This window comes from Nipponia nippon, unplaced genomic scaffold (assembly GCF_047370975.1).
Source record: "Nipponia nippon isolate SJK-2023a ecotype South Korea unplaced genomic scaffold, ASM4737097v1 scaffold_1, whole genome shotgun sequence".
NCBI classification, from domain to species: domain Eukaryota; kingdom Metazoa; phylum Chordata; class Aves; order Pelecaniformes; family Threskiornithidae; genus Nipponia; species Nipponia nippon.
The window spans coordinates 12,280,955-12,305,464 of record NW_028262290.1 but is presented as its reverse complement, the minus strand read 5'-3'; the positions used below and the strand labels follow the sequence as shown (position 1 = coordinate 12,305,464).

Below are 24,510 nucleotides of genomic sequence, written 5' to 3'. Positions count from 1 at the left end.
TTGTGACACTCCGTATCTATTACCTAAATTGATTTGAACACATCTAGCAGATAAGGCACTACATATATGAATTAGAAATAGCCATAGGTAAAAGGAGCTGCCTTGGTGGTCAGGTGGCAATTATCTCTTGGCGTATGTGAAGCAGAAAATATAGGTTTCTCTGAGCTTTGGGATCCTTAGCGGGTTAGATGGCATTTTCCTACGTCATTTTTCTGAATTTACAGTCTGACATTTAGAGTAAAATGTAGCTAAGGTACCTAAATGCTGAGCTTTTCACTCTGGGTTACTGTTTGCTAACAGCTTTCCTTTCGTAGACCATTATTAACCCCAATTGCACTTAAGAGTGCAAACCACTTCAAACTGAAATTGTTATTTTGTAATTGAAGAATATTAATCTGCAAGCTGATTTCATAGGTAAAAAAGGGAACTGAACCATTATTATTTGCACTGAGCTTTTGTGTTCAAAACACTTCATGGGCATTAGCTGGGTAATTTTCATAATGTGGTCTAACCCCAAAGGTCCGTCTTTTCAAAACTGAGCAGTGATCATGAGTGCTTCTGTCTATGGAAGCCCAGCTGAAATAGCTGAAAAAGAGTTGAGCAGTATGTACTTGTTTGTGTTTTTATGTGTAAAAATCAGGTCCCTTTTAAGACGCCTCAGGTCTCAAACCTATAGTTTTTAAGATGGGTCACCGATTTTCAGTTAAATACCACAAGGGAGGATGTTAACCATAGCATTTGTCAAAAAGAAAAAAAAAAAGGCGGGGGAGGGAATGTCCTAAACTGTTCATAGTTTTTTGTTTCATCTTTAAGTTTGTGGTTAAATTTACTCCAGCACCACTTATAAGCAGAACACTCAGAAACAGACACTTGCGTTAGTTAAACAATCCCTGCAGTTTCTGACAGGGGTGCATTAATGTTGTCCTCACGGATCTAATTCAATCCCTAGTGGTAATCAGTCTCCCAAGTTTTCAGATGCAAAGATGTACACACATTTTACACGGCCGCAGTGTTGCACCTCAAATTTAGTTCGTGCAGGTGTCTGGATGATTGAGCGTGCCTTCCAATAACACATAACATTATAAATACTGAATTACACACAGATTAATTCATACCGACAAACTGCTGGCAGCAGGCTTGGTTTGCTACGTGCAGTGTTTGTACCGGTATACCCTTGGATAGCTACAGTTCCTGATATGGTCATTACCCTCATGGTCCAGTGAGTAATGCCATAAGGGAGATTGCTGCCTTGGTTACACCTTGTTGTCATACGTTAAAGAGAGAGGCTTGACCCGTAGCAGTGCTGATGGCCCTAGTGGAAGCTGCACTCAATCCGTCTGTGTTAGCTAATCCACAGGTAATAGTGCGAACTGCCTGCTTAAGATGATGCAGCTGGGAGAAAAAACAAACAAATCTGAAGCAACGCTTTAAATGAAGAGAACAAATAGTCAAGCACTCACTCATTGCCACTCTAAGTGGAAAGGTATTTTTGAATGTTCACATTCCTGCCTCAAAAGACACGATCTTCCTTCTCCCCTTTGCTAGCCTGAGCCAGGCAGCATCCGTGAATCAGAGCGCCTCAACAGCAAGTGCAGGTGCAGCCTAAATTCTGAAATCCTTCTCCGTCTTCAGCTGAAAGAAATGGACTGATTTTTGGCAGCACTTACCTGCTTAGCTTTAATAACAATTGCATATGAGGTGAAGAGGCATGTGTATTTAAATAGAGGTAGGTGTCTTTCTTTTATCATCAGAGAGACCTCTTTTCAAGTATGGCCACAGCCATATTATCCAGAAAAAGACAGATACTCATGCACTTATGTCAGGATTGCTGATGAGAGTACTTGAGTCCCGTCAAAATCAGTGATGCACCACATCATAGATTCAACTGCTAGAGAAAACTGCCTGTATTTACTGCAATCAATGAAGTACTCCCCAAAATGTTTCGCATTTCTGAATTTAAGCTATATCATAACATCCAAGGAATCCTAGTATGATGAGTGAATTTTTTTTTCTCTGAACCTGGGATTTGAGCCATCCTGTTGATTTTTCACGGCTGGTTCTCTCTTGTTGTTGGTTCGTACAAGTAATTTTCCTTCTGAAATGGAAAGATTACAGGCTGGGTCATCAGCATGAATTGCAGCTGGCACTTTACTAGGTGGAAGGACAGACTTGCCTCGGCAATTGGGGAAGGCTTCTGTGCCTGTCAGCTGACCTGGTGGAAGTTATAATCCGCTACTGATTCATTCGGGTGGCTGTAGTTACTGGCAGCTCTTTTGCTCTTTCATTTGCAAAGTTTGGGGGTTGTTGTGACCTCTCTGTTCCCATGTGTCCCGTGTCCCCTATAAACTCCGCTCTGGACAGAAGTAGCTTGAAAGAGTTAAAGAATAAAAATAAATGTCTGTGATGAATAAGCTGATCTGTATGATTCACAGAAGTGGAAACCCAACAGCAGTTAAACCTTCAAAACTTAATCTGTTTTGGCTATAAGATATCATATGTAAACAGGCATATGTTAACAGTTCACAGGGTAATTTGTGTCTCATTGTTTGACGTCAGAAATTTTGCAACAGTATTTAAGGAAAGAAACCCAGAGGTGAGGTGGTGTTTTTTCTTTTCCATAAGGGGTGCTTTACAAATGCAGCAAACCTCAATGTAGCTGATAAGGGTCTGTCACTGAAACCTGGCGAGAATCTGTCTCTGCCAGAGAACAGAAGTTCCACGTAGTATTTTGAGCGATTAAAGAAATGTCTAATCAAACATTAAAATAAAGGCAAGAGAGATCTATACGCAACAGCTTTCAGTGGCACCCCGAGGCACGAGCCATTAACACAGCTCTCTCACTTGAACAGATTCTCCCCGTGAAGCAGAATTCTCCGTTTTACAACTAGAGACTCTGAAGTTTTCAAGTCAGTGGAGCCATGACGTGTAAAGATAAAAACTAATCAGGCAGGCATCTCATGGAAGATTTAGCACACTTGTGCTAAAAGGAGCGCACATTCCTCTGAATCAAGGACATATTCATCATTACTGCTCTGGAGCTGTGATCTTATTCATTCTAGAAGAATCAAAAAGACTAGGCTAAGTCAGTGCTCTCTTGAGAAACAGCCGGAGCAAAAGCAGGGGCTGCAGGAAGTGATACCGATGACTCAACAGCCAAGGCCAACACACTGCCTTATTTTAGACAATGTCCTCTTGGACATACTCATGTTTCCTCATGAGCGGCTGATGACAAAGGTCTTACCTACCTGTGGTCACAAGTACCTCATGACGTTTTTCTCAAGAATAGGTCTGGTATTGTGGCCAAAACTAGCTTAGAATTCACTGTGCAACTTGATTAACTTCCACTGCTGTTTCAAGTGAACGTTAATCTCCGCCTTCCCTAAAAATCTCCATGTACGGATCCTGAGGTACTGTGCGGTCCATTAACTGAACATTTCCGTAACGGATAGTGCTCTGTTATACAGTGAAGAAGATGCACCTAGGAAAGGGGCTTCCTGGAGTGGAAAATGTTAGAATATCCCAAGGACAGGTCTTCCTTTCTCTTGCTACAGCCAAAGCCTTAAGCTGATGGCTCCTCACTACAAGTACAGACTAGTACTGACTGCAAATTCCAAGTCTTTCATGAATAATGATTTATTTTCTGGTCATAAAGTACTTACTGTTAATACATATTATTTCAAAGACACAATGTGGTCACAGCAATGCTCAGAGGACAATCCTGTGTGTAGGTGCCAGCGGATTCTAGGCTGCCAGCCAGTAACTATAAGAAGTAAAAACATTAGGTTGATTGTTAAGCAAGTAAAATTCTGGGATGCGTGTACATCGTACAGTAGATACCCATGTATGTGCTTAGCCTCTTGATGCATGAGTAATCTCAGCGACTTACCATGACTGTGGCAACGAACAGAAAACACAGTGTGTTTCATCATTTCAAAATGCTGCAGAAAATGTTGCGGTGGGCTGAGAAGAGAGCCTGCCTCGCTCGCTTATTCTGATGATAGTCCAGACCCGAAGACAGAGCTTGAAAGTACGCACATGAATTGAATTGCATGGGAAGCTTACCAAAGGAAGTGTTTGCTTGTAAACTCAGTATGAATAGGATCTTCTCTGACCGCAAGGGAAATGGAGAGACGCTCATTCACTGTCCGCTTGTGCAATCAACTTCTGAAGTAAAAACAGGATTTGAGGTTTAAAACCTGAACCTTCACACGTCTTTCAAGCAACAGAAGAAGCCTTCATGCTCTTTAGTCTGCAAAGGAACAAAGTCAGGAGGTGCTGCTCATGAGACTCCTTGGATGTGATAACAACTGGCTTATCAAAAGGGAATTATTTAGAGTTCCTTGCAACAGCAATGCTCAGAGCAGCTTCTGTGCGGGCTTGAGGGGAGACATCTGAACACCATTACGTTGCGCTCCTTTTGATGTCACTACGTGCTCGTCATGTGTTTTATATCTTAACAGCGAACTGCCGCTGAGTTCCACAGTGTCTAAGGATGGTTGTGGGTTTATCACAGATGCCACTCCTGCTATAAAAAACCATTACTTTTGAGTTCTTTCTTTATTACCTGGCCACACAACTACTCTTTGAGTCTGTCCGTGCAGGGTGATTCTGTACACTAGTAGATTACGGATGACCTGCTGGTTTTAAATTGCTGGCTTTCAGTCTAGCGGTAGTTTAAGTTTCATTACATGGCTTGAGATAATTTGTAAAATAAAGGTATTTATTTTTCATCATTTGCCTGATAGTTTAATATTAGCTGAAGTATTTGTGTGTCACGCCTTTCTCATCCGATAACTAAAATGAAGACTTTTTAATTTCTTCCCATAGCAAGCAGCCAGTTTATTTATAAGTGGCCTAATCTAATAGAGATTTACTCTGTGTATCCCATGAGACATATTATCAAAGTTACCAGACCTGTCCCAAGCACTTGGGAAGTGGGGAGATGGTTACACAATTCTCATTGCCTCTGGCTGTTCTAGTTAGAAAGATAAAGGGTCAGAGAACTGGAGCAGCGGAGATAATTCTGTGAGCATCTAAGGAAAAGCAGCTGATCAGGTGAGTGTAGGCACTGGCTGAGGGAGAGACAGGTGGGTGCTTGAATACCACATAACAAAAATCCCCTTAAATAAGATAACATGCCAGGAAAAGGGAATGTCAATGCCTGACCACCAGGAATTCTGGATTCTTAAATCTTCATCTAGCAGATGCAATAGTGCTGCTTGTCTGTTTTAAAAAAGAGAAAAAATATATGAAGAGCAGCATTCAGCTTGCCACAGCTCTGGCAAATCTGTGCTGGGCAAGACCCTTCCCTCTGCTGGGACGTGCCAGATCTGTGATACACATCCCATGGGATCTTGTTTCTGCTCCAGTTCCAGCTCCTCGCCTAGCAGCTGGGACTCCAGGAAAAGAGGCGATGGCGAGCAGTCCTGCTTGCTTTGACCATCCTTTTCCAAGGCAGGATCTATTTTTTGTAATGATTTTGTAATGTCCTTTGACTGGGAGCTCCTCAGACTTCCTTAGCATTTGGAAGGTGCTGGTTGCACGCTGCTGTCCTTTGCCAAGCACAAAGGCTTCTGATCTGTACTCCCAAAGGTCACATTCTGCCCCACCTCACTGGTACCAGGCCCCTGTCACAGCATCCACCGCTGGGTGTCTGGTTCCTTGTGGTTTGCTGGCTCACAGTGGTTCATTTTTCTGGCACTCGGGTAGCAAGACTCATCCATAGAGTCAGTGTTTTACCCCCAAGTTAAGTCTATAAGCATAATTCTGCACTGCTCTGTGCTCCACAATGATTTACAGTGCTAGCCATCGGAGACGCCTAACACTGCCTCGGTTCATTTGGAAGGGCTGCAAAGCCATTCAGACTCAAATTCGCCGCAAGCACAGCTGAGAATTGCCACGCTAGTATTCATCTCCTGTATACTAAGCAGGTAGCCCCCAAAACATCTCTTTTTGGGGGAGGGGGAGATGGAACGATGAAGGCTTGTGCAGGGGATAGAAGGAAGACCCCCAATGGCTTTTGATTTCAGGAGGAGACTGATGCAGGAGATATGCCTGGATGCCTGTGGTGTGACCTACAATGAACAAGAGACTGCTATGGCAAGTGTGGTAGCCCCATATTCTGCAAAAATCTTCTAATACTGAAATGCTCCAACAGTTCTGTTCTTCACAAATCTCTCCCTGGAGTTCCTCCTGCTCTCTGCACTGGTTCATAACCAAACCAGGCTTGCATGCAGGCACTGGTGGAGATGGGTAAGGAGGACAAGTTTCAGCCCTCCAAGAAGCACCATGCCGTGCAGGTCATCAGACACCATCCTTGGCATCCCTTTTTTTTTGCATTTTGGGGATCAGCCAAAATTAGAAAAAAACAGAAAAGCCAAAGTGGGAATCACTTCTCTGCTCTGCATGTTGGCATGAATTTGGTGGGGATGGAGAGGAATCTGGATGTGGGCCTTTTCTTGTAATCCATACCCAAAACATAAGACTGAGAATAAGGTAGTGAGCATTATTAATTTGGTTAATAATTGCTACTATATGTTTATTCATGACATTAATGCTTTGAGTACCTGAAAGCATGCCAGGCATTTTAAAGAAGCAATGAAGGTTTCCTGCTGCCAAGAACTGCCCCCATTTTGCAAAGACCTGACACCTGGGAGGTTGAAGCTTGGGTTCATCATGTCATGTAGACAACTCAAGTTTGGTCTGTACGGTCGGCTGGGAGAGGGCACCCACCAGCACTTCTGGGATGAATTGCCCAGGGGTTATCTTTTCCTGGCCTTTGGGGACTGCAGGCCCAGTTTCGGTGCTCCAGTTAGCAGGGACACCCCCACAGCGCACGAAATCCGGGGAGTCCCTGTGGGAAGAGGCTGCCCAGACACCAGGAGCCTGTGGCAGGACTGCGGGGTGCAATGCTGTGTAAGCCTCTGTGCCCTGCTCTCCTCTCACACCCCAGATGGCTTTTTGGGGGGACAGGATGACGAGGGGGGCTTTTTGCCCTTCTTAAGGACCAGTGGGTGCCATCCCCCATTTGGCTGCCAGTAGCCTCAACCAAGCAGCTGTGCTGGTCCTGGTGGCATAGGGCCAGCGTGAGGTGACCAGCCGTGGCCTCTAAGAGGCTTTCAATGAGTGGGAGGCTGGGAAGGTGAAGGATACGGCTTCCAACAATGTGTGCAAATGGATCCTCAGTTTGGCCCTTCTCCTCAGCGGGGACAGTGAGCACAGGAGCTGGGAGAGGGGGATCTTCGGGAGGGTGAGGACCAAAGGCGGGTACTTACCCCAGGTGCACCACTTGGTTTTTACACTGACACCTTCACTCCTGCTCACGCTGCATCTCACTCTGAGCGAGCTACGGGGATGCTGTTCCCCGCTAATAACGCCCGTTGAGTACATTTACGTAGGTCCATGGCTATTTTGATGTGTCTACACCCTTCCCCTGTCCCCAAAAGCACTGACACCTCCCCACCTGGCGCTCTCTCGGGGTAGGAAGCAGCCCACACATGCAGCATCCCACCAGCGAAATTCCCCCGGCAGCGGCATCCCGATCATAAAACTTCCAGGAAAGGAAAAGAAAAACAAAGGCCTGAAGGATACTCGTGCATGTTTTACCTATGAGAGGAACGAAATAAAACAGCGTGCTTTGAGAGCTGTGGTGAATCGCTCAGAAACAATCTGCAGACATTAACGGAATTGTATTTCTGGGAAGAAAAAAAAAAAAAAAGAAAAGGAAAACGCGGGCCCTGGGATATCCCTTTATGGCATATGCATTTTATGTTTAAATGCATTAATGGGACTGCTATGCTATGAGTCATCCCGCACAAGAGTTTCATGTGTTTCTTAAAATACCCTAGAAGTAGCTGAAGGCATGCACGGGTTTGCCGTGCAGTTATCTGCCAGGAATCTGAGCGAATACCTGCACGCGTGGCACCACGGGCTTCGGAGCCGGGGGGCCCGTCCTGGGCCCTCTGCTGCTTAAACAGACCGGGGCTGGGGAAAGCAAACCGGGATAGGACCTGACCCTATGGAACAACAAAAGGCAGGCTCCCTGTGTTATTAGGGAAGCCTCAGCACTGAATTACAGAAAATTTGCATATACGTAAACAGAGAAGCTGGAGAGTTTCCTTCTGAAGCACCCTTGTCAAAACTACAGCTGTCTGCATTTTTTCCAGGGATGATTTGTTGTCTCATTTTCTCTCATTTTCCTTCCGTTTACTAACAGTCCTAGCTGCAAATCTATTTACTATTCCTTTAAACCCCCACTTCTGAGCCCGATGGTGGCTGTTGAGCTTGACTCTCCGCTCCTCACAGGTCACTGCAGCTGCTGGCTGCTGCTTGCTCTCGATGCTATTCCTTTTTCGGAGAGCAGATAGTTTTAACATGGGAAACACCCAATGCTAAGTATTTCTGACGGTGCACGTGAACGCTCGTGAACGAATCATAGAATCATAGAATGTCCGGAGTTGGAAGGGAGCCACAAGGATCATTGAGTCCAACTCCTGTCCCTGCGTAGGACAGCCTCAAAATTCACACCAAAGGTGGTAAATACACAACAGCTTCATGCTCCCAACCTTGGGATGAACGATCGTTATTTAGTGATTAGCGAGAAGCAAGAATTGGGGCTGGGGAGAAGCGTGGCAAATACATAAAGAAGCTCCTGGGAATGGAGCCGGGCTCGCTTTCTCTCCGCAATCAGCCTGGCTTAACTTTTTGTTTTTACACATCGCAGGAGGCGATGCTGTCTCGAAAGCACCACGGCGGCATTTGAAATTTCTGGCACCGTTTCCCAGCGGCGCACGCCGGTCCTGGATAAACCCTCCGCTGCCATTTCCAGGGCTGCCTTTGCAGAAAAGACACTCATCCTTCGGTGCCGCTGACTTTTTTTTTTTTTTTTTTTTTTTTAATCGGTTGGCTTTGCTAGCAAACGCTCCTTGCATTTATTTTTCTGCTTACGAGCGGGCGGCGGAGGCTTGAAGGCTTGCGAGGGGCGAACCCCGAAAGCAAGGCGTGACCCCCCCCCCCGCCTTCCTCAGGAGTCTGACTCGGACGTGAGATGTCCTTGCTCCAGACCGGTTTGAGGACCACGGGAGGGGGGGTCCCGCCGCGTCCCCGGGCCCAGCGGGGCACGCAGCCAGGCGGGGCGGCGGGTCCCCGCCGCCCCGCCTGGCTGCGCGCCCCGCTGGGCCCGGGGACGCGGAGAGGAGCAGGAGGAGCGGAGCAGGCGTGTCCGAGCCTCCCTCCTCCCATTTCCCCGTGCGTCACGGCGAAGAGGAGGAGAACGACTTTTTTTTTTTTTTTTAATTTTTTTTTTTTTTTTTTTTTTTAAAAACCCTCCAACTACTTTAGCGCGGAGTCGGCAGCAGATGGTGGACACGGCCCGAGGTTTCGGCGGGGAAAACGACGAAGGGATGCGCCAAGCGCGTACCGCCCGCCTCTAGCTCCGCGCCCGCTCCCGCTCCCCTCCATGAGCCGCCCCGCGTCCCTCCTGCCGGCCGCCCGCTGCCGCAGCGCTCCGGCTAAGCGGCTCCAACCTCTCCACGACGGCCCCGCCGAAGAAGCACCGGCTTCCAAGTGCCCTCGCCTGGTCGACTGCGGACCCCCGGATTGCCTGAGCGCTCCCGGATCGCCTTGTTCCCCCGCTTCTCCCGCCGGCGGGGGAGCGGCGGGTCCCAGCCTGATCGCCTCGTACCTGCTGCTGCCGCTGGCCGAGCGGGAGCAGGTGTCCCGGGCGCTGAGCGTTAGCTCCGGCCGGGAGCTGCGCTGCAAGGTGAGCGCGGAGCTCCGCGGGCGCGGATGGGGAGCGGAGGAGCTGGGGGGGGGGGGGGGGGATCCTCCCGCTGTTTCTGAGCGCTCGACCCGGGCAGAGCCTTGCAAAACATCCTCCCGCTGCCCCCCCGGTCAGAAACGCCCGGCCCGCCACCGGTGGGGATTTACATGCGCTGGAAGTAACCTGTAACCCCGGCTCACCTCGGAGGACCTTCCCCCAAAGGCTTTGGGGATGGTGGTTTGGTGGGTTTTTTTTCCCCACCTTTTCGATATAAAATGCCCAGGAAGGGTCTCGGTAACCGCTTTGAACGGCGGTCCTGCCGAGCCCTGGCTCCCCTCCAGCTCCCTCGTCACTGTTTGGGGAGAGTTGCTATGCGAGCGGCTGCTTTCAACGCCCTTGAGAACGAATTTTGGTTTAATTTCCTCTTTACAGGTGTTTCCCCTCAAACACTACCAGGACAAGATTCGGCCTTACATCCAGCTGCCGTCGCACAGAAACATCACCGGGGTCGTCGAAGTCATCCTCGGGGACACCAAGGCCTATGTGTTCTTTGAAAAGGACTTTGGGGACATGCACTCCTACGTGAGGAGCTGCAAGAGGCTGAGGGAAGAGGAGGCTGCCCGGCTGTTCAAGCAGATCGTCTCCGCTGTAGCTCACTGCCACCAGTCGGCCATCGTACTTGGTGACCTCAAGCTCAGGAAATTTGTCTTCTCTAATGAAGAAAGGTAAGCGGTTGTCACCAGTCAGCCCTGGGGTGAGTGGGGAGGGAGGAATGCCACATCCAGAGACACAAAAAGCGTCCCAGGGAGTGGAAACGGCCGTGTCAGCTGGGCATCACCTGCGAGCGATCCGAGTCGGTCCCCGTCACCTATGCGTAGTAGGTCACGGATCTAACCGGTACGCACTGGGGCTCTTAGATCTCGACGGATGAAAGGGAGGAAGCTCTCCAGTTCAGTGAAACCCACTGGTAGACAAAGGGATGAATGTTTGGATGCTCGTTAGCGCCAGAAGATGTCATGTGTGCCACTCATTCAGTGTAAAATGAATAAAAGGCAGAGAGGAGGAGAGGAGGGAGGCTGAGGCGTCGGGCCGGGGAGGGGGAACGGCCCGTCTGAGGGAGCAGGAGGTGCGAGGAGCCGGAGCTCTGGTCCCTCCTCGCGCCCGGGAGAGCAGCCCTGCGGCAGAGCCACCGTCGGGAGAGGGGTGCTCAGGAGGGGTCTCCTCGCTGAAATCCCCTGCTGATCAGGGTTATGCTGCTAACGAAAGACCGGCTGTGTCCTTCGAGGCTTTTATCCCTCCTCCGCTGCCGGCGGTGGTGCTTTCTGTGCCCCCTGTGCCTGCGGATGTGGGCATGCACAGGAGGGAAGGTGGGACGCAGTTAAATATTGCCTTGGGAATCCTGCACTGAAGAAAAGCACTTGGGTAAAACTTAGCCTAAAGCCTAGGTTTATAGAAAGGAGATCCAGAATCTAGTTGTTAAATTTAGATTAGGGAAATAATTCAGTATTTCCCTGGAGTGTTTGCTGCTCTTGTAGTGCCCCACCACATGCGGCAGAGCCAGAAATACATTTTTAATCAGCAAAACTGACTGACTAGCTGCTTATCCCGTGGACAAGTAAGGGCTGTAGCGGAGTTGTGCTTAATCTGATGAAACTGGAGGAAATATTACTGAAGCAGAAGAAAACACGTTTTGTTTTGGTTTGTTTTTTTTTTTTTTTAACTGGGCTAACGCTTCTTCAGGATATCATTTATAAATGTGATAAGAAAATTAACCAGCACTGCCCCTCTTAAACAGAAACAACCATATGTTGACATGCAAAGAAAGTAATTCCTTTGAAGGAAACTATTGCAGCTTTTCCCGCCCATGAGAAGATGAAACATTTGTTGAAATGTTACATTGCACACAGTCTCGCTCATTTGGAAATAACGCGTTGCACAGGCGAGTGTCATATGCATCCCATTTGGCAAGAAGAGGGTTAAGCAATGGCAGGCGGACTCGGGCTCTCCGGCACAGGTGCAGTTTCAGGGCTCCCACAGCCAATCCTGGGCCCACGGTTCGCGTTGAGTCATATTTTCCGTTTGCAGAACCAATGGGTATTTGACGAGGTCACGCTGAGGACAGGCTGCAGCCAACGCATCTACACCCCAGCGGGCTGCAAGGCAGCGCAGAGCCCTTCCAGGGCGAGACGGTGGCTTCCTCGCTGATGCGAAGCTCCCCTTTCCCCCCAAAATGGGAGGTCAGGGTGGACCCATCTCCACCTGGGAGGTGGAGGGTGCGGTGGTACCCTCCAGAAAGCCAAAAAGAATAATTATTAAAACATAAAATTAGAAAATAAAATACAAAACTCAGGAGAGCCGATGATTCCCGCAAGCGCAGAAGGGAGCTGGACTTTGCAGTTTGCAAAATCACGCAGCTGGACGCTGTTTGCTCAAAGCCTGAACCGCAAATAGCGGCGTGTACGATGCATTGTAGCTGATTAACCCCCTGCAGTCGCAGTGCAGCCTGTGTAGATAGAAGGTAACTTGCCGGTGTTCCTCGAGAGCCCTCTGTGTTGCTAAAATCCCCAGTAAATAAAATAAGCTGGCATCGCTGAGCACCTACCCGATGCACGTAGCTGTGCTTCCATTGCACAGGTCCAGGAGTCCAGGCAACTTCTTCGCTGCAAATTAAAAAGTGTTTCCTCTCCTTTTCTTTATGCCTGCGTGAGAAGGGGAGTGGGGATTGCCGTGGCGGGGGGCTCACCGTGCTCGCTTGTGCCTGGGCGTTGCTATTTCTAACCTGTGGCTTCTTCCCCTGCTCTCCCTAGGACTCAGCTGCGGCTGGAGAGCCTGGAAGACACGCACATCATCAAAGGTGAAGACGATGCGCTCTCAGACAAGCACGGCTGCCCGGCGTACGTCAGCCCTGAGATCCTAAACACGACGGGGACTTACTCTGGAAAATCAGCCGACGTGTGGAGTTTGGGAGTGATGCTCTATACCCTGCTGGTGGGACGCTATCCCTTCCACGACTCGGACCCTAGCACTCTGTTTTCCAAAATCCGGCGTGGACAGTTCTGTATTCCTGACCACGTCTCCCCCAAAGCCCGATGCCTCATCCGCAGCCTCCTGCGGCGGGAGCCCTCTGAAAGACTCACTGCTCCAGAGATCTTGCTTCACCCTTGGTTCGAGGCAGTCTTGGAGCCTGGATATACAGACCAGGAGACGGGAACTTCGGATCAAATCGTTCCAGAATACCACGGAGACAGTGACGATATTAGTTCCTTCTTCTGCTAACCCTAAAATCTCAAAAAACTCATTGGTTCTCACCTCCAGCATCTTCGTAGAGTTTCATTTTTCCACATTTGCAAACTCAACAGCATCTTAAAGTGCCAGTATGGTCAGAAAAGTGACCTTGTTTAAAATAAGCGCCAACCCATAGATCTCCGCTCCCTTGAGCGTACTCAGTTTCATCCTCTTGCTCTGCTGGTAGGTCCGTCCCGCCGGCCCTGGAGGACCCGAGCAGCTTTGCGAGAGCCGCCTGGCTTTTCTCCTGCCTCCCGCATCCTCCACCGGTGTAACTGGCCGCATCTTGGCTGCGGAGTCTTATGGCTGGTGAGGTGTGAGACAGAAAGGCAGCCCCTTCTGCTTTCCCACGGTGGCTACGGGGGTGCGGAGCCCTGGCAGCGATGCTGAGGGGGTGGGGGGCACGAGGTGCGCCTCTAACTGAGCAAATCTGACAGAAATGGGTAAAAAGGGGAATCGACTCGGCGTGCCACACCGGCCGGCTTGCAAAGTAGCTTTCTGACTGTAAGCGCACTTTAATAAGGGAAGGAGGTCTTCGCCCGCCACGGCCACCCGCCTGCTCGCTGCTGCTCCTCCAGCTGATCTTGCTTTCAGAGGCATGAAGCTCCTAGATCCACCCGTAGGACAAATCACTGCTGTGGCTCTTTCCAAAGCAGAAGCTGGTGGATCTCCCAGCCGGATCCCCTCCGATTCCATTGGCTGACTGGGAAAGCGTTTTAAATAGACTTAAGCCTTGTGTTACCATGGCGTAGCCTATATAACTTTATGCCCTCAGCGAGCTTGTCAAGTAGCAGGTCTCGTTGGCTCTGAGTGCCAAAACATATCCGTTTACCAAACCGTAACACTATCGGCTGGGGCGCCTTCCCTTGGAAAACGATAAGGGATATCTTGTACAGTACATGTAAACACAGTCGTGTTTTCCTACAGGCTCAACTCTTAAAAACATCACATCCCCTCTCCTCTTCCCCGATCCACTCCCCAAAATGTTAGTCTTAAGAGTAAAATCTCCATACGCCCTTAGTTGATTATTCAGGTATGTTGTTTGCCTCTGGCTACATTTTTTTTTTCCCCTTAAATTTTTTTTTTGCATGATTATTCATAGTCTTTCCAATGTGCGTGGATAATGAATATATCTAAATCATTAGCTTCCTCGGTTGGGGGTAAGTAAAGCTTAGTCCTGCCTAAAATTTCTGCTTTGTTTCACATTTGTGTCCAGTGGCTTATGCAAAGAGATGTCCATTCGCCTTAGGCGAGAGCGCGGCTTCTGAAATGGCCGTGGGCTGGGTAACTTACGGCCCCAACACGGCACAGTTTGAGTGAAGTCATGTTAAGGGTAAACCCCCGGCAAGCTGCAGTCCCACCACGCGTTGCGAGAATACCATGTATACCTCATGGACTGTGTACTTTGTACATACCTTACTGTTTGGGGTTTTGTTTTCTTGTTTTGTTGTACTTTGTCCCAATAAGAGGTGTCGAAGAGCAATTTAATGTGAATTATTGTTGGCAATACTAACTTGACAGAATCATGAGCATTAAGAGCAGGGCGCTCCAGCTCTCCGTTGCACTAAACCTCTCATGATTGCTTGACATTTGTATCTGTGATACAGTTTAACCCTTCTATGAAAAACAGTACATTTGTATATATTGGTAGAAAACTCTGCCAGAAAAGCTAAAAACACTATGTCCAACTTGTAAATATGTATGTGGAAACCTAGATGATAAAGTCTGACTTGTAGAAAGTTTTAATAAACTTGGTTTCATAATGTTTGTCCCTGTTTCTTGCGGTGTCTTGAGGGGAACGCAGCTTGAGTATGTTTGGTTTAATCTGAAAAAATGGGGCTTGGCCTCAGAGAGGATCAGCTCATCTACGGTCCCTATGTGTGCTCCATCGTGCCTGAGCCGCTGGGGGCTGAGCCCTGACTCCCCACCGCTGCCTGGGGTTGAATCCCCATGGAGATGAGTGGGGACAGGGGATGGCTCCTGCCTCTTGGGAGGTGGAAGGGGCCCGAGATGTCCCCAGAGCTATGTGAAACGGAGTGTCCTATTCATCTGATAAACAAGGGGGAGAGGAGTTACAGCTCTGCCTCTCACCATTAGAAACCCTATTGCCTTTCAGCACGTGCATTCATTTCCATCTGTGCCCCAGGAGCGGAAAATGCTATGGCACCACAAGGCTGTCACCCTGCACCTGTGTGCGTGGCAACGTGATGCTCAAGCCAGTGGAAAATCACATCTCAGGTGTCTAAAAGTGAGCAGCCAGAAGCAGAGGCAGCGGTCGAGAGCACAGGCTCTCGAGAGCACGGGGAGCTGGAGCCAGTGGGCAGGGGCTTGACCCCGCTGCCGGGAGGCAGTGCCGCGGCCACCCAGCGTGCCCGTTAAAAAAGGGAGATTATTAGAGCTGCTTTTCTTTGTGGCGAGAAGAGAGGAGTATAAATAGCAGCAGTATCGAGGTTAGAGAATGTGCTTTCCTGAAAGAGATCAAGCCACCCTTGTAATCCACCCGGAGCGGTGAGATCATCGCTCACAAGTAGAGAGGAGGAGGAAGAGAGTCTTGATTTTTATTTATACTTTGCCTCATGTTTAACTTTGTCCTTTTGCTTGAAATCTGTTCACCAGAGCAACTGCTTCCAGGCAGCTCTTTGAGCAGGAGCAACTTTTAAATAGGCTCTGCTTTTAGAAAGGGAGTGGAAAGAGAGAAGGAGGGAACAGGGACCTGGTCAATGAAAAAGCAAAGTGCGCTGACGGTCATTAGGCACCTCGACTCCCACTCCGAGAAACCAGCAATCTGTGCAGTAAGCATATTTTCTTAGCACTTGCTGAGTGAATGTCAGACACCAAAATATCTCAAGTTACTTTACTGATGTTATTCTTGCAAGACTTGTAAAAATACATGTGCCACATAGCCTGGCTGATTAAATTACCCCCTGCCCTACCATGCTTTCAGGCTTGGACAGGAGCCCTGATGCATCCTTTTAAAACAACTGCAGGAGGTTCGTGCTTTGGTGAAACCTTGAAAACTTTCAAAACACCTTTTTTTTTTTCCCGTGTAGTTAAGTCACCCTGAGTAGGTGAATGTGTAGGTCATCCCATGACTTTATTTCACATGAGCTACACTGTAGAGCAATTAAAATAAACGCCAAATTGTAGTAACATCTGCAAACAGCCTCTGTGTTGCTTTAGGGATTATAATGCAACATCCGTTTGTACAGCAGAATAAATTGCTATTGCTTCGTAACCCCATCGTTTGTATTATTGTATACAAAGTTTCAGAGCGTGTTGAAAGAACCAGCATATTAAGTGATTAAACTTTGATGGTGGGTGTGAGAACTTTGATTTATGCAATGCATACATTTCTTTGTGAGAGAGTCATAATTTGTCTATTTTTAAATGGTCCTTTCGGATGAGGACTGTCTGAATCTCTTACGTATTTCTCAGAGCTGGTCACCATTTTCATCTTGAAGTTGCAAGATATTGCTGGCCTCTCTGGAAAGTGCTGGGAGCCTTCAGTCCTCCTCTGTTTGCTGCTGAAAACACACAAAAAAAGGAGGTTTTTCACTACCTCCTGGGCTCCATCCTAAACCAGCATCAAACCGCCTCCCAGTCAGGATAGAGCTTACATCCTATATATTTACGTATTTTTATCAACTGTTGATACTTTGGCTGCATTTTAGGCATCAGTTCAATAGTTTTCTTTTTAAAGTAGCACAGCAGAATTTATAAGCCAGCTTCCTCTTAAAGCGCCAGGTAAAACAGCCAGCTCAGCAAGCTCAGGTTTAAGGTCAACATCTCTTTGCCAAGCAGGTGATATTGCTGAGGTTATTCGCAGTTAATTAAGATGGTAGAGGTTCAGTTCTACCTATGCTAAAAAGTACCCTGATTTTAGGAGAACACCTTCAAGTCAGTCAAAGGCACCGCTTCATCACTGTATTATTTATGAAAGAAAAGGGGGAAAAGAGCAATTTTTTATAAGGATGTGCAAGATGAAGATCCATTGTGCTTGGCTGGATCGCAAAGCCTGTGCACGGTCTTCATTAGCTCTGCTTTAATGCGCTGAGGGTAGGCCTGAGAGAGAACTTGAAAAGCACGTTGTATTCAATCAGTGCTGAGTGCGTTCTGTCAAGCAAATCTCTTCAGATTATCTCTTTATACAAAAGTAGATTTTTTCCCCCCTTTTTTTCACTCTGTTGCATTCTCTCAGTGAAAAATCCCAACATTTAGTGTTACAGCACTGCACAGATTTAGCAGCACAAAGAAATATCCTATGCAAATGCTTCTTACAAATACAATGTTTTCCTAGCGAGCGCTGAGAAGAATAGCTTGCCATATTACCATGGTCTGACTTAATCCCTTGCAAAAAATGGCTTTGTTAAATGCAACATCTCTCAGAACTATTGTTGGTAAAAGTACCGTGAAATTTGCAACAGTTCTTACCGTGATTCCTCCATAACTTGCAAAATCCTGGTCTCCAGGTGAAATCGAGTTCAGATTTCAGCCAGGATCAATTTTTGTTGCAGCAAAGCAACAAATCCTTCAGGATATGAGTTCACAGCAGGAACATTTTTTTATTTTTTTTATGAAGCCGGCTATTTAGAAAATGCCTTAAAGAAAACTCATTAGTTTTCATTGCACTGTATGTATTTATTTACAGTATTTAAACAGCTAAACAAGCTAATGTGCAGCACTTCATTTCCTAATTTGGCTTTGAAGCCAGAGCAGCAGAAGTATCAATTACATTCTGTCAAATGCAAACATTAACATAACTGTATGAAGCAATCATGTTTCTAACAACAGCAAGCACTGCCCAGAGGACCAAAATAAATAAAATTCATAGAGCAAGAGGTAACGCTTTTCTTTACGGCAGGATTAGGGCTGGCGAGCGCCCGTGCGCTTTCCTCTCAAGGGACGTTCGTCTCGCAGCGCTGCGGAGGCAGCCCCGGCGCTGAAATGCAGGTGATTAATACGGCACTTGCTCACCGAGGGCACGGTCTCATCACGGCGGGTGTGGATTTCTGCATGCAACTCCCACTGTTATTAATGGTTAATTAATGTGTAATTTGCAGAAAGAGATGAAACTGGGACCTCAGCGGTGTGTTGTGAGCACACACGCAGGCTTATCATTCGAAGAAATATCAGGGTGACACGAAGGGTGGATGACAGAAAATAAGTGCGGCATGAATCAGCTGCCCCGTGTTTATCATACAGTGCTGTTGTGGGAAAACATTCACCTCCACCGACTACCATCTCCTGCCAACAACAAAAGTCGAGTTTGATAAATTATTAGTGGAGATGTTCTCAGTGGCTTTGCTTAGATTTTACTCCTCTTGCGCAAATTGCAGATTAGGAAAGGATTAAGTAACAACAGTGTGGCTAAAGTATTACACATCGTGCTGGCGATTAGCCAAAGAATGTAGCATGCAAAAGCTGACATTGCCTAAGAAATCAAATATAGCTCTGGTCACCACAGAAAATGACTCTTCCCCACCACCTGAGGTAGTTGCTCAGTTTCTCCTGTGTCACCCAGCGTCTTGCACCAGCAAATTGTTCATTACAGGGCTTTTTTTTTCCTTTTCTTTTTTTTTTTTTCTTTTCTTAACTTCCAGGTAGTGACAAAGCCATAAACATTTAGATGAATCACAGAAACCATAAATGTAATTGAGTGTAAAACCATTGTTGGGCCCTGTGATAACATCCCCGTCAAGTCTCGACTTGTCAGATTCATAGTCTTGCTGAGGTTCTAATACTGCGAGTTTGCTTTGCCGTGCTAGCAACCAGGGGCAAAGTATAACAACATAATTTGGGGCAAAAGGCCACGCAAGACTCTCATGCCCAATGACAATGACTTTGCAGATAGGCAGTGGGATGCCTGGTGTGAGCAAGTGTTTCCCCCTGTGAGTAAAGGCAGCAGAATAAGGCTCACAAAGGTCAGCCGGCAGGCTTGGTTGCAAACCAGGGGTGCAACGGCCCTCAAACACCAGGTGATAGGGTAAAACGAACCCTGGTGCTTGTGTGAAATTGTTGGCTGGCAAGCGTAGGGGTGAGCCCTGCTCCTCTCCACCCTCATGCCTGTGCCCGAGCTGCCTGGATCTGGGGGGAGGCAGGATGCTGTCGGGCCAACAGGTCCACCCAGCCCCAGGAGAAGCACTGGCAGATGCCTACAGATGTGCATGGCAGCAGGGCAGGTGCCCATCCGGTTCCCCCTGTGATGTCCCCGCTGCAGCAGAAGGACACAGTACTTAAAGGGGGCCTGCAGGAAAGATGGCGAGGGACCAGGGAGTGTAGTAATAGGATGAGGGGTAATGGTTTTAAATTGAAAGAGGGTAGATTTAGAGTAGGAAGAACTTCTTTAGGAAGAAGTTCTTCACTGTGAGAGTGGTGAGGCACTGCAACTGGTTGCCCAGAGGAGTTGTGGATGCCCCATCCCTGGAAGTGTTCAAGGCCAGGTTGGATGGGGCTTTGAGGAACCTGGTCTAGTGGAAGGTGTCCCTGCCCACAGGGATTGGAACTAGATGATCTTTAAGGTCTCTTCCAACCCAAACCATTCTATGACTCTGTGACACTGTGGCCCCCTGATGCCCAGCTTGGTGTTTAACCATTCTCCGAGGACCTTCCTATCTAACAGTTGCTTGGCTGCCTTTGACCCTATATGTACTCTGGGGTCTCAAAATCCTGCAGCAGTGAATTCCAGAGCAGAGCTTGGTGCTGTTCCATTAAATTACTGTCGTGGTTTAACCTGGCAGGCAGCTAAACACTACACAGCCGTTCGCTCACGCCCTCTGAATAAGATGGAGGAGAGAATCAGAAAAAAGGTAAAACTCGTGGATTAGGATAAAGGCAATTTAATAGGACAGAAAAGGAAGGGAAAATAATAATAATAATAAAAGAATATACAAAACAAGTGATGCACAATGCAATCGCTCACCACCTGCTGACTGATGCCCAGCCAGCTCCTGAGCAGCAGCCACACCTGCCTGGCCAACTCCCCCCAGATTTTTTTGTTCGGCATGACGTCATATGATCTGGAATAGCCCTTTGGCCAGTTCGGGTCAGCTGTCCTGGCTGTGTCCCCTCCCAGCTTCTTGTGCACCTCCAGCCTCCTTGCTGGCAGGGCAGTATGAAAAGCTGAAAAATCCTTGACTTAGTGTAAGTGCTGCTCAGCAACAACTAAAACATCAGTGTGTTATCAACGTTATCCTCATCCTAAATTCAAAACACAGCACTATAGCAGCTACTAGGAAGAAAATTAACTCTATCCCAGCTGAAAACAGGACAATTACCTTGCTTGGAAAGGGGATATGCTCCAAAACACAAGAGTACGACGAACCACTGAAGAGGACCAGCTGGCCCCGTTTTGGAGGGACTTTGTGCTGCCCTCCCTCCCCGTGGGGACTGGAGGCGACGCAGAGCAGCCATGCTCTACGCAGGGCAGCGGCCTTTGGAGGCGGCAGCGGTGCCTGGGGCGATGGGGACTCAAGCCCAGCAGACAGAAAGGCTTAATCAGTGAACGTATGGGATTTTTTATCATGGGTCTTGTGATCTTTAATATGTAAGAGCCCTGTCTGCTGAAGTTAATGATCTCCAGGAGATTTCAAACTTTCATGTGAGGAAGAACGAGTAAGTGTCCAGTCCTTGCTGTTGCAAAGAGGGATTTGAAAGGATGTGTCCTGTGAACTCTTTGGATTACTCCCCGCTCGTCACCAGTGTCCCAGCCAGATGCTCTGTGCTGCAAAGGCATGCTTGACTGGCTGCCTCATTACAGCAGGCAGAGCTTTGTCCTTTTATCTGAGCAGCTGGCAAAACAATAAATTAAAAAATAAGGCAAAGTCAGCACATAGTTTTCTTTCCCCATGTGTGAGGTTAGAGGAACTGCTCCCCCTCCGCCAGAATGATTTCCTGACTTGGTAACATTTTTCTCAATGTCCTCTTCTTCTTTTTCTCTGGGTGCACGGGGAAAAGCAGGATTTGTGGTTCGGATGGAGGGGGAGCACCTTTTCGTGCCGTGCTGTGACCCAGGCATTTCATGTGCATGTGCCAACCTTAGCGAAAGCCCTGAAAAATCTCTCTCCAGCATGGGGCAAGGCTGGTTTTGCAGGGAGAGTGCTTTTGACACATCAGGATGGGACCTGGGCTCCGCCCATGAGGGACCCCCGTGCCTGCAGGCTTGTTGGGCAAGCCGTGCTTGCTGGAGAGAGCACCACTGTTCATAGCCATGACCAGGAGATGGTCCACCCTGGGACATCTTTCTGTGCTGGAGGGAAGATGCTGGAGTCGCATCCAGCTTCAGTCCCCAGCGCCTGGTATGGCTTGGGTTGCCAGCAGGGCTTTGGCTGCTGGACGCAGGCAGGTCTGCTGGCGCAGGGCACGGGGGGCTGAGCGGGTGACCCGGGGCTGGCCCGTGATGCACATCCTGCTCACGCATGTGGGCATGAGTCAGAGCCCGAGAGGAAGAAGCCTCACCCAGCTGCAGGCAGAGCGGCGCAGGGAGCTCGGGCTGCGTGCTGATGGAGGAGATGATTGCTTATTACTGCTGACAGCCTCCCTCAGCAAAATCCCTGCACCTGTGGTGCAGAGAAGGGGGTTTGGAGCTAACCAGGTCTCCCATCATGTTGTCAGAGGTTCAATGCAAATGCTACGAGATGGGCTTGTAGAGGCGGCTCAGAGCCTGCCTTTTGGCATCTGCATACCTTAGAGCTGAAGGAATTGCCGGGAGCTCCCAGCACGCACATCCCAAGCCGCTGCCCATCTCCCGCAGCAAGAAGGCACAGCAAGGCTGAGCAGATCCACATCCATCCCCCTCTACTCTGCTCTGGTGAGACCCCACCTGGAGTACTGTGTTCAGCTCTGGGGCCCCAGCATAAGAAAGACATGGACCTGTTGGAGTGGGCCCAGAGGAGGGCCACAAAGATGATCAGGGGGCTGGAGCACCTCCCGTATGAGGACAGGCTGAGAGAGTTGGGGTTGTTCAGCATGGAGAAGAGAAGGCTCCAGGGAGACCTTAGAGCAGCCTTCCGGTATTTAAAGCGTGCCTTACAGGAAAGATGCGGAGGGACTCTTTATCAGGGAGTGTAGGGATAGGAGGAGGGGTAATGGTTTTAAACTGAAAGTGGGTAGATTTAGATTAAAGGAAGAAATTCTTTGCTGTGAGGGTGGTGAGACACTGGAACAGGTTGCCCGGAGAAGCTGTGGATGCCCGCTCCCTGGAAGTATTCAATGCCAGGTCAGACGAGGCTTTGAGCAACCTGATCTAGTGGAAGGCGTCCCTGCCCACGGCAGGGGGGTTGGAACCAGATGATCTTTAAGGTCTCTTCCAACCCAAACCATTCTATGATTCTATGCTGTGCAGAGGCCTCTGGAAAAGCAATACAATCTTTACCTCTCTTCTTCCCATCGGCTTGACCTCGGTCTTGCTATCTTCAGCACCCGTCAGCTGCTCTTTACCCAGGTGCTAATCTCGCTCAGGCACTGGGACAGCTGAGCGATGGTCCAGCCGGCCCCCCTGCCGCCTTGCCGGGAAACAGGTGTCCAGATCTTTTGACCCCTCTGCAAATGATTGCATTTAATTATTTCTGGAAATTTTCCACTGCAGTCTTAGAGTGGTTCTTCCAGAAATCGGGTTCATCTTTTCTAGGAAGCTGTTCCGTGTTTCAAGCAAAGGTCAAGATGAATCATTTTGGAAAGCACTCCAGCTGCAATGGACTCCCAGCAGCGGGTGAGTGGAAACGTGTCCATGGTTTGGCACTTAAACACAAAGCCCTGAACATCCCCAGCGCTTCTCGGAGTCAATGGGATGACTTGCATAGAGTAACAAATGCCGGGTATGACTGTAGGCAGTTCAAAAGCCAGCAGTAGATGGACCACGGTCCCGCAGCTGTGGCTTTAAAAGGGTTATTGATTCATTTGGAAACAACTAGCAGGAGTGACTTTGTAACAGACAGGATTATTTAGTCTCACCACATGCCAAACATAGACAAAGTACAGTTCAGCACTGAGATTCTTTCAGTGACCATCACATAACACACCCAACAGGCCAATGTACCAATGCACTGGATAATGTGCTTTCCTCAGGTACGTTTGCAGCCGCCGAAGGATGTGTGTAGCCCTCAGAAGCAAAGGGAGAAATTCTTCAGTTAAAGACCTAATAGGGAGGAGTTAAGCTGGGAAGCAATCAAGCAAAACAAAAAAAGTATGTGGATAATGATACAGCCATGATCCAGGCTGCTGCAGCAGTTCATAGTAAGGAGAAATAAATCACTCTCTGTGCGTATAGAAAATGCATGCTCTGAAAACACACAAGAACAGCTTCTCTTCTCATATCTGCTTGCTATGCTGGGCAGCCTAAGGGAGCTGCAGTTTTCCTTTATGGGCCAGCTGAGAATACTCCTGGTGACAAGGACACACAGCATGATACCAATGGAGCCATCTCATATCCCAGTTGCTAGCAAAGTGTCAAAAAATGCCAGGGAGGCAAAGACAGCCATGGATGGGAAGGACCAGCACGTCGCTGAGTTGTCTGCTGTGAGCCCTTGTGGGTCCTACCCCGTTGGTGCAAGTTAGAAAGGCTTCACTCAAACCAGATGCCTCTGAGAAAGCAGAGAGCTGCAATTAAACCCTGGCAGCCCCACCGCGTCTTCTGCAGGGATGAGCCAGTTTCCGTGCATGGGGTATCTGGTCCCACAGATCCCACATGCAGAAAATCTCCAGCTGGATCATAAGGGTAGATCCAGAAATTTTGCTCTGACATGAACTATAATGCAACTATATTCAGGATATACTCAGGAGTTTTGCTCTGGCATGAATTATAACCCAACCACTGTAATCTGGAGCAAAGTCAGGCTTGGCCTGCCCAGCAGCCCGAGCATTGCCAGCCTGCTTGCTGCGTGCTGGGTCAAACCTAGAGATCTGAACTCAGTGTTCACCCAGCGGAGCAACCCAGGGAGAAATTCTCCAGTGCATGCAACATTCCTGTGTAAATCAATGGGAACTGCAGAATCTGGCCTGAAGTCAGGATTTCAGGATTTGACCCAATTTAACCTTGGCATAAAGAGTTGCCCAATTCCAATTTTTTTTTTTTTTTGTGAGGCTCAACAATTAACTTTCAAAACAGCTTTTAAAAAAAAAAAAGGCGGCTGGGGTTCAGAAGTGCTGTGCTAGTCAGCAGTGTTTTGTTAAAGTTACTTCCACTATTATGGTATTTGTTGGTGTCAGCACTTTGTGCAAAGTAAAGCGCTGCTCTGGGCTCGCCATCCAGGGCAGAGCTGTACGAACCCGGGGCAGAAGTTGTGACTCTTCCCATATTCAACACACAGGCATGGTAGTTCCTTTTACCAAATTCAACCGTTGGGTTTTTTTTTACTCACCAGAGTGAAATTCAGCCACGTGCAAAATGCAAGGACTGCTCATTGCTCAGATCCAATCAGTCCCAGTGTCGAAGGTTTATTGGAGAGGCTTTGCGGGGGACCGAGGGGTGC

At 48.3% G+C, this 24,510-nt stretch overlaps 2 protein-coding genes and 1 long non-coding RNA gene across 3 annotated transcripts in view; 2 read left to right on the top strand and 1 right to left on the bottom strand.

Annotated features, from left to right (window-relative positions):
* The window catches only part of NSMCE2 (NSE2 SUMO ligase component of SMC5/6 complex), a 138,389-nt gene extending 133,816 nt beyond the window's left edge, over window positions 1-4,573 (top strand). The window contains exon 9 of the mRNA XM_087746164.1: window positions 2,850-4,573. The gene's annotated coding sequence lies outside the window, so the exon portion shown is untranslated. The remainder of the gene's footprint in view (window positions 1-2,849) is intronic.
* A 4,748-nt stretch (window positions 4,574-9,321) lies between these two features.
* TRIB1 (tribbles pseudokinase 1) lies at window positions 9,322-14,812 on the top strand. Its single transcript, XM_087746080.1, has 3 exons — window positions 9,322-9,760; window positions 10,193-10,485; window positions 12,568-14,812. Exons 1-3 carry the CDS (start codon window positions 9,458-9,460, stop codon window positions 13,034-13,036), a joined length of 1,065 nt encoding a protein of 354 aa, XP_087602206.1. The 5' UTR covers window positions 9,322-9,457; the 3' UTR covers window positions 13,037-14,812.
* A 777-nt stretch (window positions 14,813-15,589) lies between these two features.
* LOC148057243 (uncharacterized) lies at window positions 15,590-20,816 on the bottom strand. Its single transcript, XR_015701907.1, has 3 exons — window positions 20,320-20,816; window positions 17,477-18,289; window positions 15,590-16,569 (listed from the first exon to the last, which is right to left on the bottom strand). It is a non-coding gene; the product is annotated as an uncharacterized LOC148057243 (long non-coding RNA).
* Between the last annotated feature and the right edge of the window lie 3,694 nt (window positions 20,817-24,510).